General features: G+C 51.5%; 1 protein-coding gene and 1 non-coding gene across 2 annotated transcripts; both read right to left on the minus strand.

Moving 5' to 3' along the window:
- Positions 1-6762: 6762 nt before the first annotated feature.
- Positions 6763-6834, minus strand: Trnad-guc (transfer RNA aspartic acid (anticodon GUC)). Its single transcript has one exon. It is a non-coding gene; the product is annotated as a tRNA-Asp (tRNA).
- Positions 6835-9219: 2385 nt separating this feature from the next.
- LOC131216827 (RNA/RNP complex-1-interacting phosphatase homolog) lies at positions 9220-13781 on the minus strand. The gene is made up of 5 exons (XM_058211410.1): positions 13755-13781; positions 13579-13651; positions 9857-10050; positions 9676-9722; positions 9220-9601 (listed from the first exon to the last, which is right to left on the minus strand). The coding sequence occupies exons 1-5, from the start codon at positions 13772-13774 to the stop codon at positions 9258-9260; spliced, it is 678 nt and encodes a 225-aa protein (XP_058067393.1). The 5' UTR covers positions 13775-13781; the 3' UTR covers positions 9220-9257.
- Between the last annotated feature and the right edge of the window lie 108 nt (positions 13782-13889).

The raw sequence follows: 13889 nt of genomic DNA on the forward strand, positions 1-13889 counted from the left end.
CGGTGAATCTATCGACAACCTGCGCGTATGCTGCGTGAAAGGCCTTCGCGTTTGCGTTTAGAATGCCCGGAATCATAAACACAAAACATTGGCCACATAACGAGGATGTCCACGTGTCTAATGCGTACGTGCCGCCATGCTCTGGAAATGGCGAAAACAACGGTGACCTTTTTGCAAAATGCTTGTTTATAGGATAAGGGCACGTATTGGGTGGGCGATAGAATTGTCGCACAATTAATTAAGGAATATCCGGACAAAGATGTCCGGAACACCCCGCAGTGCCACGTGGGAATCAACGATCGTAACCTTCAGCGTCCCTCTGATGTGGATCGATCGGGCAAGAGTTATGTCTTAATAGGAAGCCAGCACGTCTCGTTCCGTAAGACCACCTCTCATGAACCCATAGACAACATCATCGGTCGCGGCCGCCATCGTCGTGTGATATCCGTGGCGCCAGTCGTTCGAAGGATGTGCTGTTTGTTGTGCTCCGCCACCCAGCCCAGATACCGCCGCGTGTTGCCAGTCAACAGGAGTCCACCTGAGAACTCGCTGCGTGTGCTTGTGTGGTGCTCGTTGTATTAACACTCGCTCTGCAGCATCCCTCTGATGCTGTTGACACGGTCAACTAGCAGTCGAAAGCAAACAGACCAAGCACAGAGCCAAGAAAGATAGTTTTGGTGCCGCACGAAACGTTCCGTTTTGGGCGCCATCCGACTACCGACGGTTGGATTAATTGGTCGTTCGTCGAGTGACGCACGCCAAGAGCACAGATCCTTCTCCGTAATTCTGATATGGCCGATCTTTCCTAGTTCCCGATCGCGGGCACAACAAACTGTCATGTCCATCACTGTACAAAGTTCACAGAGCGGTGGTTCGGAATTCCTGACCCAAGGAAGAAGGAATCTCCACGGCAAATATTTGCGCACAAGAATCTGTGCTCTGTCGCCAGTGGGGACGCCTGTGTCCACTACCGACCGGGGCCGGCTTTCAAACTCCGCCATTTCTTTGACGACCGCCGCGGACTATAAGCGGACGCTGACGACACGCGTTTCATCATCGTCGCTGATGATGCCCGGATCTCCGTTTGCGTTGTGGCCACACTTCTTGGCAGGTGTTTAGCGTGGTGTTGCGCTGGGGTGGGAAACGGTTCCCCCATGATTTAAAACCGGTGGCATTCCAATCTTTTGATTAAAGACCTCATAAGACGCCAATTCCGCAGGACGTGACGTCTTCGAAGGGTTATCCGATATCCCGAGTGTGGTATGTTATCTTATCGAGATCGCATCGGTCGGACGCCTCGCCTTGCGTAATCCGCATCGCGCGGCCGTTGGTCTGTGCGACAGGTCCTCGGTGACCTTCCGCATGCTTTTGGTGAGTGTTCCCCGGATTGTCTAATTTCATTGGCTGACGACGACCCATTTCAATGCCTGCCAACTTCTCGGACCGACCGCCGACTGGCCCACTGGCGCCAAACTGGAATCCTGTCGACCGAAAACCCTTGCCACACTCGAACACTGGCCCGCCCTCGGGGTGCGTATGTTTGGTTAATATTTATGAAGATAAAATCACCGCGTTTTAACACGTCCCACGTCCGGGGCATCCTGGGCAACAAAATTTGGAGTTGCAGAAACTGGAAGAACTGGCAAAAAACAGCGAGGAGAACACACACCTAACCGTGCCCGAAGCATGACCGAATGGCGGGGAAAGAAAAACGGACGAGAATGGGCCCAGTTTTGCATACATTCCAGCCCTTAAGCAGGTGCCAAGAGGTATTATCTTGTTACTTCGTGTTCCCTTCATTAGAGGTATGATTTTATATGCATGTAATAAAGTCGGCATTTTAAGTGCCGCGGCCGCGGCCAAACAGCGCTCGGGTGGGGGGCTCCGGAAGCTCCCGGAGTGGTGTCGTTTGCATACCGCCACTCCACAGCAAGGACTCTCTTTCACTCTCTCGCTCTACCTCGCTCTATTTCTCTCTTTCTCTGAGTGCGATCATATGATCGCATAATTGAATTAAGCTTGTCTTATGCGTATGTACCTTGTTACCAGAAGGTTAGTCTTCATCGGCCGCCGACTCTGCAGACGCATTTGCATGTTCCGGGCGTCCCAGGTTCCTTCGCGGAGCCCGCGAGCACTTTGGTGCGCCTGCGTATACACCGAGCAGAAGACCCCCAAAAAAACGCTGGGCCCGGGCGCCGAGATAATCGTGTGCCGGCCGAGTGTGCAGGCGTGGCCCATTAAATTTCAATTTCATGCCCAGGCACGGAACACGGACGGAAGCAGCGGCCAGAAACACACCCTTCTGCTCCCTGTTTTTTTGGCGCTTTTTGGGGTGTAAAAACAAATGTTGGAACGTTGGAGATGTTTCGCCGGCCGGCGCGTCCGGGCGACGTCAATCTCGTCCATCCATCTCACCCGGGCACCGGAGCGGGTCCTGTCGAGGACCACACACGTCCGACGGACCATGGGTGCATAAAATTGAGATTGAAACACTTCACCGCGGCGGGATGTTGCACCGCCAGCGACGGGCTTCACCGATTCGATTCGCAAATTATTATTAAATCTTTGGCCGTCCGGCCGGCATCCTCGTTAGTCGCAGTTAGTTTCGCAGGTAATCTCACACTATCGAATGCGAATGCTGACACACGGCTTCGGCATCGGCTGAGATCGAAATGAGATTCACGAACGACCTTCCGATTAATCCGCTCGCTCGTGCGATAAGAGGGTTGCCTTTAATGAATGAATCGGTGGTTATCGGTGGTTCGGCAATGGACGGTGGTTATCGGCCCACTTCCCGTCCGTAAGTGTGCCTCACCGGGGCGAACAGAGATTCCTGAAAGGGGCTCATTTTGGGCGCAAAAATTGCCCATATTTTTGGAGTAATTTATTTGTAATGACTACACGAATCGAATCGAACAATTTTTAATAATCAACTTAAAGCAATTTTTAAAAACAGTTTGATGTGACTTTGGCTCGGACCTCGCAGACAGACTTAGACAGTGACAATTGATATAACCATTTCAGCCACCAATTGGTGGGCTACATTTGGGCCGCTTCAATGGCCTCCCCTTATCAACCAGCCGCTCCAGCCACCGCATACCAGAGAGTGGGCCGTATCACCCGGGCATCCATCCCATGAATGGGGGAAGGATGCTCAGAAAACAATTGTATCGCGCCCGGTTCGCGTCCTTAGGCGATTAGATCGCATCGGATCTCCACATTCCACAGTGCCCATCTCGGTTCGGGGCAGCCGTTTATTAATCAACCATCAACGCGGTGCAGGCGGTGTGCGGACAGCGCATAGCCTCTCGTATCGTTGCCGCCGCTGATAGTACATATCGCGTGTGCGCATAAAAAAGTCCGATGTAAATATCGCCGATCGGAATCGGGCGCGAACGGCCATAAATCAAAGGTAAAAAATAGAACACCCGAAAAGAGAGAAAAAACGATGGGAAGGGAAAAACATCATAAAACCCGGGGACAAACGGGTAGCCGGTTGAAGGCGGGTCAGGGAATCCGTTCCGAACCTCCCTTTTCCGGTCATGAGGAGGAATTTGTCCATGCAGCAAATTCCTGTCCCATTACATCGCACTCGCTTTCTGGAAGCATTCGTTTTTGAAACCGGCCCGGAAACGGTAAAAGGGAAAACAATTCCATCAGCCCACAACGGGCGGCCAATCTAACAACTCCCGTGGCGCCCGAAAACGATAATGCGCGGCCAGCAACGTGATCGGATACTATTGCCAATCTGTGATAACAATTTTTACGGGCACCACCACCCGGCGGGCTAACCCCTTCGGCGCTCTGTCCAAATATAGCACCCAGTCGACAGGTTCTGCTCCTGCTCCTGCTGCGGCGGCTCCCAAGTCCTCCCGGTTTGCGCGATTTCATTCATGGAACTGCACTCCCTCGATGACTGTTTCTTTTTTGCGCCACCCATCAGTTTATGGCACAATTTATCGAGATATATATATGTTGTTTGGCAAATCATTCGCGTCAACGGGTGGCCGGGACCCGGGATGGCTCCGCTCCGGTGTTTTTATTTATTTTGCGCCCCTTCCGAGCGGAGTGCGAAATGTGGTCGTTAAAAGGGATTCGCCTGGCCCGTTGGCCGGAGACCTACTTCCTGATAACGGCCTTCCCCACAGTTCGGTTCTAAACGCGCGTTCTAACGAAGCCGCCACCAATTTGTCGAACGTGAAGGTCGTAAATCTTCCGCGTGCCGTTCCGCCACGTGGTGTTATGCAATATGGTGCCCCAAAATAATCGTTTGGCAACACCGCAACTTTACGCTGATTTGTGGCGGCCACGTAGCTTCGCCTGATAACATAATTATCTCCGGTGTCATCCTCTCGGCCGGAGCGCCATTATCGGCCCCGGGGGGGGCGGCGTGCCTGTCATGTAATAATCGGTGAGCCCTTTTCGGGGTGGGGGTGTGCGATCAGCGGCAACAATGGTGCGGGCCAACAATGGGCCATTCTGTTTCGGGAACGACCCCGGGAACCTTTGCAGTTTCTGGTTGACCGGAATCGTCGCCAAAGTTTGCCGCGCGCGATCTTCGCGCGCCTTTTCGTATCCCCAGCCTAATGAGTTTGGTCTACAGTTGGCGAGAATTCGCCGAACAGCCCCGATTTCACACGTCCGTCCCTGATGGTGGCCATCAATAAATGGCCACTAATTATCGCCATCGCGCGCATGTGTGCCGGGTAAAATATTGTGCGAATGATCTTTTGTACAGTGACCGTGCGCACGGCACGGGCAATTACTAAAGTGTCCAATCAATCACTAACCTATGCAACTTAAGCCGACGGCCCCAGGCGACATTCTCGCTGGCTGGGAGTGTTCTGGGTGCTTTACGGTCGGCCTGTGAACTCGCTGTTACTACTTTAAACGCTTTATGGCGCTCCAAGCTCGGATGGTATTTACAAGCTCCAATAAAATCTTCAAGCCCTGTCAAGTGGCCATCGGGGGCGGGCGAGTTCCGCGAAAAACGATGGCAAAGTCCAATCCAGCCCACCGAACCCACTCATCAGCCTCATCAGCGGTGGTGACATAAAGGAAGCAAATAAAAGGATTCCGTAAACAGTAACACTCACCTGGCTGGCTCATTTATCGGGCCCCGAAAGGGGGCCACAGGCCACCCGATTGGGGTGACCGAGCCGAGCCTACCAGTGTCGAGTGTACACCCGAAACGAGTGTCTAAATGCGGGTTCTGCTGATTACACCTCGTTTTACGATCGCTGAGGGAAATGGTAGTTTTCACTATCGCTCGCGGCAAAAATGGCAATGCGCAATTAACCCTGCGTGGTGCTTCGGAATTAGATAGCCATCGGTGATAAAACCGGAATTAGGTTTCTGAAATGAGCATAACCTTTTTCGATGATCGAGCTTCAAACGTTCGTTCGAAACTAATTGGCAGATTGGTTTCTTACGCTGGTGTGATTCTTTCCATTTCGGGGGCCACAATGGAGAGCCACGAAAGCGCAGCATCTGCCGTGGCCACATGCTCGATGCGTCTGGCTGCACCGGGTTGGCTTCGAAGCCGTCGATCAGTCATGAATCCACAGCATCCAGTCCGTCATCGTCGTGGGCACACTCCGTGTAGGCGCAGCGAAGGGCTCCACAGCTTTCTTTTATTTTCTTCCCATTCTCTGCGCTGGCCACCAGAGAGGACACCCGAAGATCGGGAAGACCGGTGGGTACGCAGCCGAAGCCCAAGACGGTCCGGGCCGCCGGGTTCTTACGTGTGGTTTTGTAGCGGTGCTTCTTTCGATAAATATTGGCTTTACAAAATCAAATCGTCAAACAGCGGCTCAAATGGGTTGGCTGGCTGGCAGGTTGACTCGCTGGTCGGTGGGTTGGTGGGTAACTCACTTTGACCTCCTACCTTCCGATCCTCCTCTCCTGCCCAACACAGGGAGGACACATACCGAGGACCGGGCCTGGCCCGAGGTTTGGAAATGGTCTTCTTCGGCCGGTGGTGCCGCCGTGGTGTGCCCTTGTCTTACTCGCTTTATTACTTATGCTCGAGTATCGAGCCTTCTCTGTTTCCCCTTTTTTTTGGTTTTGTTTTGTTTTGCTTTGTTTTGTCCCTCTTCGTTAAACAAGGAAGGGCCCCCGGCCCGGCGGAACACCAACTTTCGGCTTTCATCGACACCGCCGATACCAGCAGCCAGGGGACCGTGTTGGAGCATAGTTCTATTGGTTCGATAAACGATGCTTCGCCTTTCCGGCACACGGCACGGTGCTGATGTGTATGGGTGCGGTATGCTGGCCCCACCGCTCCGAGCTTTGTTTGCTCGGTTGAGGTGCTACGAGGAAAGAGAAACCCGGCTGGCCAGCTGGCTGGTGCAATAGATGGGGCCCCCAAAACCCCGGCCAGGTTACAGCGTGGTGTAGTGTGGGAAAATAACGTTCACAATTGTGACACCAAGTGTACCCGCAAACACTAAGCGGACGATCGCGTTATGCACACGGGTATTTCTTCCCGTTCCGTTCCGGGGCGGATGGTCGATAGTCGGCCAACGTGAGCTTTTTGGAAGTGGCAGCCCGTGGATTACGTACCACAATGAATCACAAAAAATGCTGGTCTCAAGGTCTTGTAGGGCTACTGCACGGCAAAAGGAGTCGCAGGCTTTCCTAAAATTGGATTAAAGCAATTTATTAAAAAATCTAAATATTCGTTTCGTTAATGATTCGGCCTTAACTGGAGGAGCCAAACGAAAACAACGGTCTGTTTTCTTTTAAAAAGAAGTAGAACTCCTCCCCGACGGGGAATCGAACCCCGGTCTCCCGCGTGACAGGCGGGGATACTGACCACTATACTATCGAGGACCTCTCCCTTGCGCCAGCACTTGAAACGTTTGCTCGTCGAGAGTATTCTTTGCACTGTTTCTAATGGATGATACTATTTGTAACTTTATAAATTTCACGAAAAAGGGGCACCTTTGAAAATAAATATTTCACTATACGCGGTGTGTGCAGAGCTTAAAATAGAAACCGCCAAATGAGAAAACTTGTAATCCACTATCCTTCACTCGCTAGGGTTACTATGTTCACGGGTAGCAAAGTACGTCGCGCGCGTCCAATCAATTGGCAGATAATTGACACCTTGGCTTTGGGAAGAAATTAACTCTCGTCGAGTGAGTGTAGTATCTCTATCACATGACGTTGCTTGATGGCGGCCATAAAAAAGCAATAGCTATAAACATTATCACTTTTTATGTGCACATTGTTTCGCCTTCCTCGATGCTCATGCTGCTGCTATGTTTTTGGCTACATTCGCTTAACGACAGCTTTTCGCAGGGTGCCGTAAAGTAGGAGAAAGCACGCATGACAATTTACTGCCAGAGGATGAGGGGTTCTTCCAGACGGAATCGAGCCGGTGGCGGAAGAGTTAGAAAATATTATTTCTGCGCCCAAAAATTATTTATACTTACCCAAATTTAGATTCGATTTCACTCTTAGTAACTTGCTTTTTCTTAAAAACACTTGGCCAAACCATCCTCTTTCTAGACCAACCATATCGTGTAACCTTGGTTACGGTAAGGAAATAGCCGAAAAGGATGCATTAAACATGAGACAAGACATGACGGCCGGGTTGGTAAATGCCAATTTCGGTGCACCATAAACCGGAGCATAAAAAGCAGAGCATCCTCGCGAAAGTGTGTCGCAAGGTTTTCGCTAATTTGAAATGGCCAAGGGCAAATGATGTCTGTCTGCTTCCACTTTCACTGGGTCCCCCGGCCGGCTCCCCCACGCGCACTGTCACCCAACAACACCCCGAAAAAGGGTTTTGGGCTTTCTGCTTTTCCCACTTTCCGTTTCGTCCCACCATCGACGTTCGCGCGCCGCACGTCAAATCGTCATCTCTGTCGACGCCTCTCATTATCCATTTATCTCGTTATCTGATTGAGTGATGTTTGTCTTGGGCCGCTACAACACGCATCTCTCGTACTCATTGCTTTCGTCAATTTCAACGACTTTTGTCAACGGCGTGTGTTTTTCCGTTTGTCGTCGTCGCAAAGAGGTTAGGTTTATGCGCCCGAAGACATGTATCCGGTGGGGCAATAAGTACTGAAGCTAGCGCGCCGGAATGGTGGTATGGTATGTCGAAGGAAAGGATTGCTAAAACATTCTGTGAACAACGCAGCTGAGGATTGCGAGCCTCAACTTTAGCTTCACTATTCGTTGACCAACTTGATGTATTGCTTTTATTTCAACCCATTTCCCTTATGCTCTGGCCATGCTGGCAGCGGCACCGGCACACGCAGTACGTGCGCGATCCTCTCGTTCCCGCAGCGCCTTTGTTGTGTTGCGCCGCGCCGTATATATTTATGTACGGTTTCATGAATAATGCAAACTATGTTTTATCGGGGTGGCCCTTTATTGTAATATGCTCGTGCTCCTATCTCCGCCGTCTGTGCCTTGTTTCATCCTCTTCAGTGTTTTGTCTTTTTCGCTGCCCACGGTCTGTCTCGTTCGAGCTTCTTTGGCAGGCCAGTCAGCCCTTTGCCGATCCGTTGTCCCACCTTTCTCTGCCTTATCTCGCCTCGAATCGCGCGCACTCCCCGGTCTGCTGTCCGTGCTGTGGGGCACCCTTTGAACATGGTCCATTGAGGCAGTTCTGGGTCGCGTTTTGTGACAACTCTGTTCCAACAAACCCCGTCACACTGCTGTCCACCATTCAAATTGGCAAGCTATTAATGGGGACAACATTGGTTAATCTCATCGTCATACGTCTAACACTGGCAAAACTGGGTACCATGGGGCAGGGAAATTGTTTTCCAGTGTTAGCTTATTTAGTACTAAAGTATCCGCACGGTCTGTGCGCCAAGCGTCCGCCGAGAGCTGAGATGCTGGGCGAAAGGGCGCCCCCATCAACTTGAATCTCCGGGGCGGATCGCCCGCGGAATGTCCATTTCGAGCAACTTTGACATCGGCGGCGACGGTGATGGGTTAACTGCAGGGCAGCGGATTCAAAAGGAAGGGCCGACGCGAATGGTGACGGTAACGATGTGCACTGATAATAATTATGCGGCTGCACGCGGACGTCATTAGTTGCGGTTCACGACGCCGACCCTATGGAATCCAGGTTTCGTCTCCGGGAACCACCCGAACACCACAATCTCTCGATTGGTTCGGGAAGTTCTTCAACTGCTTTACAAAGTAAAAAAACATTGCGTTGGAACACCGTCCCATGTTACAAAAAACCTTGATAAACCCACTTTATTATTCTTTTTTGTAAAACAAAACATTCACTCAAATACGGTCCGTTTCGGCATGGCTTGGTAGCGATCGTTGTGGGGCGAGTAAGAGTGATGTCTCCTTCGGTAGCGATGGTCAGGATTGGACACTATGATTGACGTGTTGCGTCGATCGTCACGTGGTCGATAGCGTGGCCCTGTTAAAGTCTTCCGGCTTCGCTCCATCTCGTACAAACTGTTCAGATAGTTGACGCGCTCCATTTGGTGGCCCCGTTTGTGGTTGAACAGTTTGATGGCGTCCTTGGCGCGATAGCCGAGCTCCAAGATGAGGTACGCACACACCAGATATCCGGTGCGATTCAAACCGTGCGTGCAGTGAACACCAACATATTTTCCTGCAAAATCGATTATCGAAGCGCGCGTCAGATGAAAGGGGGACTTCATTACCACTGAACTGATGAAAACGTACCTCTGTTTGATCGATCTCTTATGAATTGTTTGACTCTACTGACAAAACTGTCCGTGCGCGTGGTAAGGTGTCCACCCCAGCAGCAGAGACCGCCCGAAGGCCGAAAATGGGGGGAGGGTAAAGGGTAGCAGTAGCATTACAAATCCACATCATAGTACTGGCTTCGGGCCACCGTCCTTACCGTTTCACTATGCTAAACTCAGGAACCGCGTGGCCTCTCACAAACAGCTTTTGATACTCTACACTGTTGTCGGTGAACTCGTTCGGATCGTAGTACCGGGTGGTGTTCGTCAGATCGATTATCAGTCCCAGGGAAAGCGTCTCGATCGCATCCGTTGGAGTGAAGCGTTTAGCCTCAGGAATGCCCGTAAAGTGCTGCAGGAGAGAAAGAGAAAGCAAGCAAACGATAATGTGTCAATCAATTTATGGTGCCAGTCACATGGTTATGTAAGCAAAGGAACAAAATTAATTTAGAGCAGTATATTTTATTTTTTATTCATCTTCCCAACAGCAAATGTTATGGAATGTGGATGTCCACTGTGGTGCTCCTTTTCGATCGAGAACAAGCTCGCCAAGGAGAATAGGTTTAACTGTTTCCCTGGCCGTTGATTGGCCGCGCGCGATCAACTGCCCTTTCAAGATTCAATCCGATCCGAAGATACGATATCGAATGTAAATTATCAGCATTGGCCACATCGTCGCAGAAGGATGTAGCGAACTAATCAACCCCCGAAGCCCCCTCATTTGACTGCTTCTTCTCATCCCCCGGGCCCCGATCGCGATCAACTCATCAACTCTAATCGCACCAGCAGCAGGACCTTTGCTCGCGGCGCAGCGGTGTGAGATCGTGGCCGTGCCCAGAGATCGGCCGTCACGCCGTCGCACCGCCGGACCAGCAGCACCGGCCGATAAGAGATGGTATGTAAACAGGCGGATTCAATTTCCGGAACAAAAAGGATCCGTTTCGCGCACCATGTCGCTGCTCCACCCCGCGCCGGCACCCTTCGCCACCACCACCGCCCCGGAGCCTCGTGACGAATGATCGATTTGGCGAAAAATGCGTCGCCGGTGGTCTACTTTCAATTACGAAGCGGCTGTGCGTGAAGTGAGAGAAGGAAAAAATATTAATTATCAATAATAATACATTAAACGTTCGTGGCCGTATCAAGATCAGTCCTGCGCCAGCCAGGGTGCCGCTACACCCTGGCTTCGGGTTGCCAGCGTGCCTGGGTGTGTGCCTGTGTGCGCGCCACTTATTACCATTACTTTTCTTTTTTTTCTTTCCCCCTTTTTTAATTAATACATCGACTTCAATCGCGTCGTGAACGTTTTTGCCAACCCAACCCAGCAGCGCATCGAAGCCACCGAGCGTCGGACTCGTCGGTGACGATCCGGCGATCCGATATCGACGAGAAGGCGCTGCTCCTGCATCGGCGGTGGCGGCGGTGGCGGCGGCGGCGGCTGCTGCTGATGCTTCCCGAGTGATCTGATGCGATGCGGACGGATCATGCTGAGAAAGATGCTACGCGAGCACACATGCACGCACCCGCCGAGAGATCTCACAGTTTGTCCCCTGTGGGCACTTGGAGCCGCCGGGGGAACGGTCGTGTCTCGCGCGAGAATCAAAAAGCCGTTCGCGGCCCAACAACCAAGCGAAAATGAGAAAAAATAAGCCTGCCAGCCCGCCTGGGACTGACGCGGACGGGCGGCAGAATGTTTGTTATATTACATTTTACATAATAATAGCCTTAAACCTCGCTTAACATACACGGCCCCCGCGTAACACTCCGTCGCGGCCTGCCGCCGCCGGTTTTGGGCCAAATGTGACGCTTTTGCCGATACTGTGTGTGGGGCTGCAATCTGCAGCGTGTGCGGAGCGACGGCAAAGGGTAATCGCGGACCGCCGCACACACATGCCAGAAGGAAGGACTCACTCTTTTCACTTCACGCTCACCCTAAAAGCCGCCACTACAATCAGACGCGGCTAATGGACCACCTTTTTCTTCCTGTGTTCTTTGCCACGTCGCCACGCCGATCGATATTATCGATCGGTCGCATCGCGGCTGCTCCTCCCTCATCCATTTCCAGGATGATTGCGATGCGATCGTCGTTGAGCATGATCATCATCATGATGTGATCGTTGCCGTCACAATTTCATTTTTTTACCCATGCCATTCGCGGCGGGCCCAGCGCCCCAACCGAAACTGCCCCCATCACGTGGTTGCCCGGCAAGGGGCGGCAAGATAAATTGCACAATTAAGACATTCTTTGCGCTGATCCTTCGGCGATGAAGGATGTGTTAAACTTTATAATAATCCCCGCAGCGCAAGCAGCGCGGCATCGGCAGCGCAATAACCAATTCGACTTTCGCTCCCTTGCCGCCGGCCGCCGGGCTGGCAGGCGGGCAGCCGGCGGAGGCCGCGCGGCCACCATCTTTCTCGACCGGGTTGGCGACGGACTTGCAGTTGCCGCCCTTCGTGGGCAATTTTTGCACGGTAGCTGATGAAATTACTGTTTGTTTAACTGGCGGAAAACGTGTGTGCACCTGAACCCCTGCTGTGTCTTTGCGCTGCGGCCGCACGCGTGGTGTGTGGTGCTGCGTGCAATTTGCGCGAATGGAAAAATTACTACAATTTCGATTGACCGCCACACCGGTCAGTGCGAAATGGCGCGTTTTAGCGCCATTGCGCAAAAATGATTAAATTATGGTGGCTATGGCGTCATAATATTGGTGTTTGTTTGGTGTTTTTTTCTCTCGTTCTTGTCGTTGTTTTCCTTCACCGGGCTGAACAAATGCTGTTTGCCGTGGCATTCCACCGTGGACTCTGCGATTGATCGTCGTTCGAGGGGCAAGGTTTTGTGGGGTCACATGTGATCCGTGCGCAGCGTCGTGTGCAGTTGGAAGAAATTGCCATTTGAAGGGGCTATTTAGTCCAACAGATGGTTGATAATTAAAGCTCACGCCAATAGCGTGGCGCATTTGAGAAATACAATTCCAAAACCGGAGCTAATCGTTTTCATCGAGCTGCACAAAAGAATCAAATCAATACGGGAAATAAGGTAAAGAAATTTTCAAACAATGTTTCAAACACAAGAAACCCATTGTAGCGTCCGTTAGACCCCAGCATCATGGCACTGTCTCGTTCCGACCCTACAAAGGCGCATCTTGTGGCATCTTTTATACCGTGCCTTACTTGCGTCTTGCTGCGAAAGGGGTCAATTTTTACGACGGGCCCCTTTTGCATACGAGAATGATGAATCACCACAGACCGACCGGGGCCGGAGCCCGAGCGCGAATAATACGGATTTACGGTGCAACATTCGACTTGTCGCCCATTGCCTTTTCTAGACCAGCCGCAGCAAAGGACCCGTCCGGCCAGGGAAAGATGCGTGATGTGTCACGCATCGGTCGCAGACACATAAATAAACGCATAACGGCCACACCATCGCACCGCATCCAAACGCGGTACAGTTCCCGCGGCGGACGGATCATCCTCCAAAATGGGACACATTAAAGGAAAACAGTCAACCCGCCTCAGTTCCCCACTGAGGCGGGGGGCTTTGAGGGCGCTAAGAACGAATGCGTGAAGGAATGAACAACATGCGGGCACCACCGACGAGGCTATCTGGACGCGATCGGTTTCTCTCGTCGCGCCGTCTGGAGCATGGGTTTTCGCGATCCGTTTTGTTTTGTTTGTTCTGTTTACAAGTGACTCATCGATCGGTTCTTCAATGGAACCTTCATTCACGCAGCCGAAGTCCTGTTGGCCAGCAAACTCTGTGGCACTGTGGCCAGCAAACTTTTCTGTGGAGCTTTTGAATCTGATCAATCACAATGTCCGAATTGAGTTAACTTCTAAATAATCACACAACTGATAACAACATAAAAAGCATAGAACATACCTTTTCCGAGAGTGGAACTTTCAGGGCGATAAAACGATCTATCGTGTCACCGTAAGGGCTATACTTGAGCCATCTAAAAACAATGAAGCGTAAAAATCACAGTAGCATTCAAAAAAACACAGCGAACTTTGCGAAATGCACTGAAAAAATGATTATAGTTTATTAAATGAGCCTACCGATCAGGAATTCGCGACATGTTTTGAAGCTTTTCAAAAGGTAAACAAATCCTTGACAGCTCCAAGCAGCTGTCAGTTGCCTGACAGCGGATCGTGCCGGAGCGAAAAAAGCCGGGAAAGTGTATTTGGATATTC

The sequence above is a fragment of the Anopheles bellator genome, chromosome 1 (genome assembly GCF_943735745.2).
Source record: "Anopheles bellator chromosome 1, idAnoBellAS_SP24_06.2, whole genome shotgun sequence".
Lineage (NCBI taxonomy): Eukaryota > Metazoa > Arthropoda > Insecta > Diptera > Culicidae > Anopheles > Anopheles bellator.

Coding starts and splice junctions, on each gene's coding strand:
- LOC131216827 (XM_058211410.1), bottom strand. CDS start 13,774: ATGTCGCGAATTCCTGATCG. Junction 10,051..13,578: donor AAGTTCCACTCTCGGAAAAG/GTATGTTCTATG, acceptor TCTCTCCTGCAG/CACTTTACGGGCATTCCTGA. Junction 9,602..9,675: donor AAGAGATCGATCAAACAGAG/GTACGTTTTCAT, acceptor TCGATTTTGCAG/GAAAATATGTTGGTGTTCAC.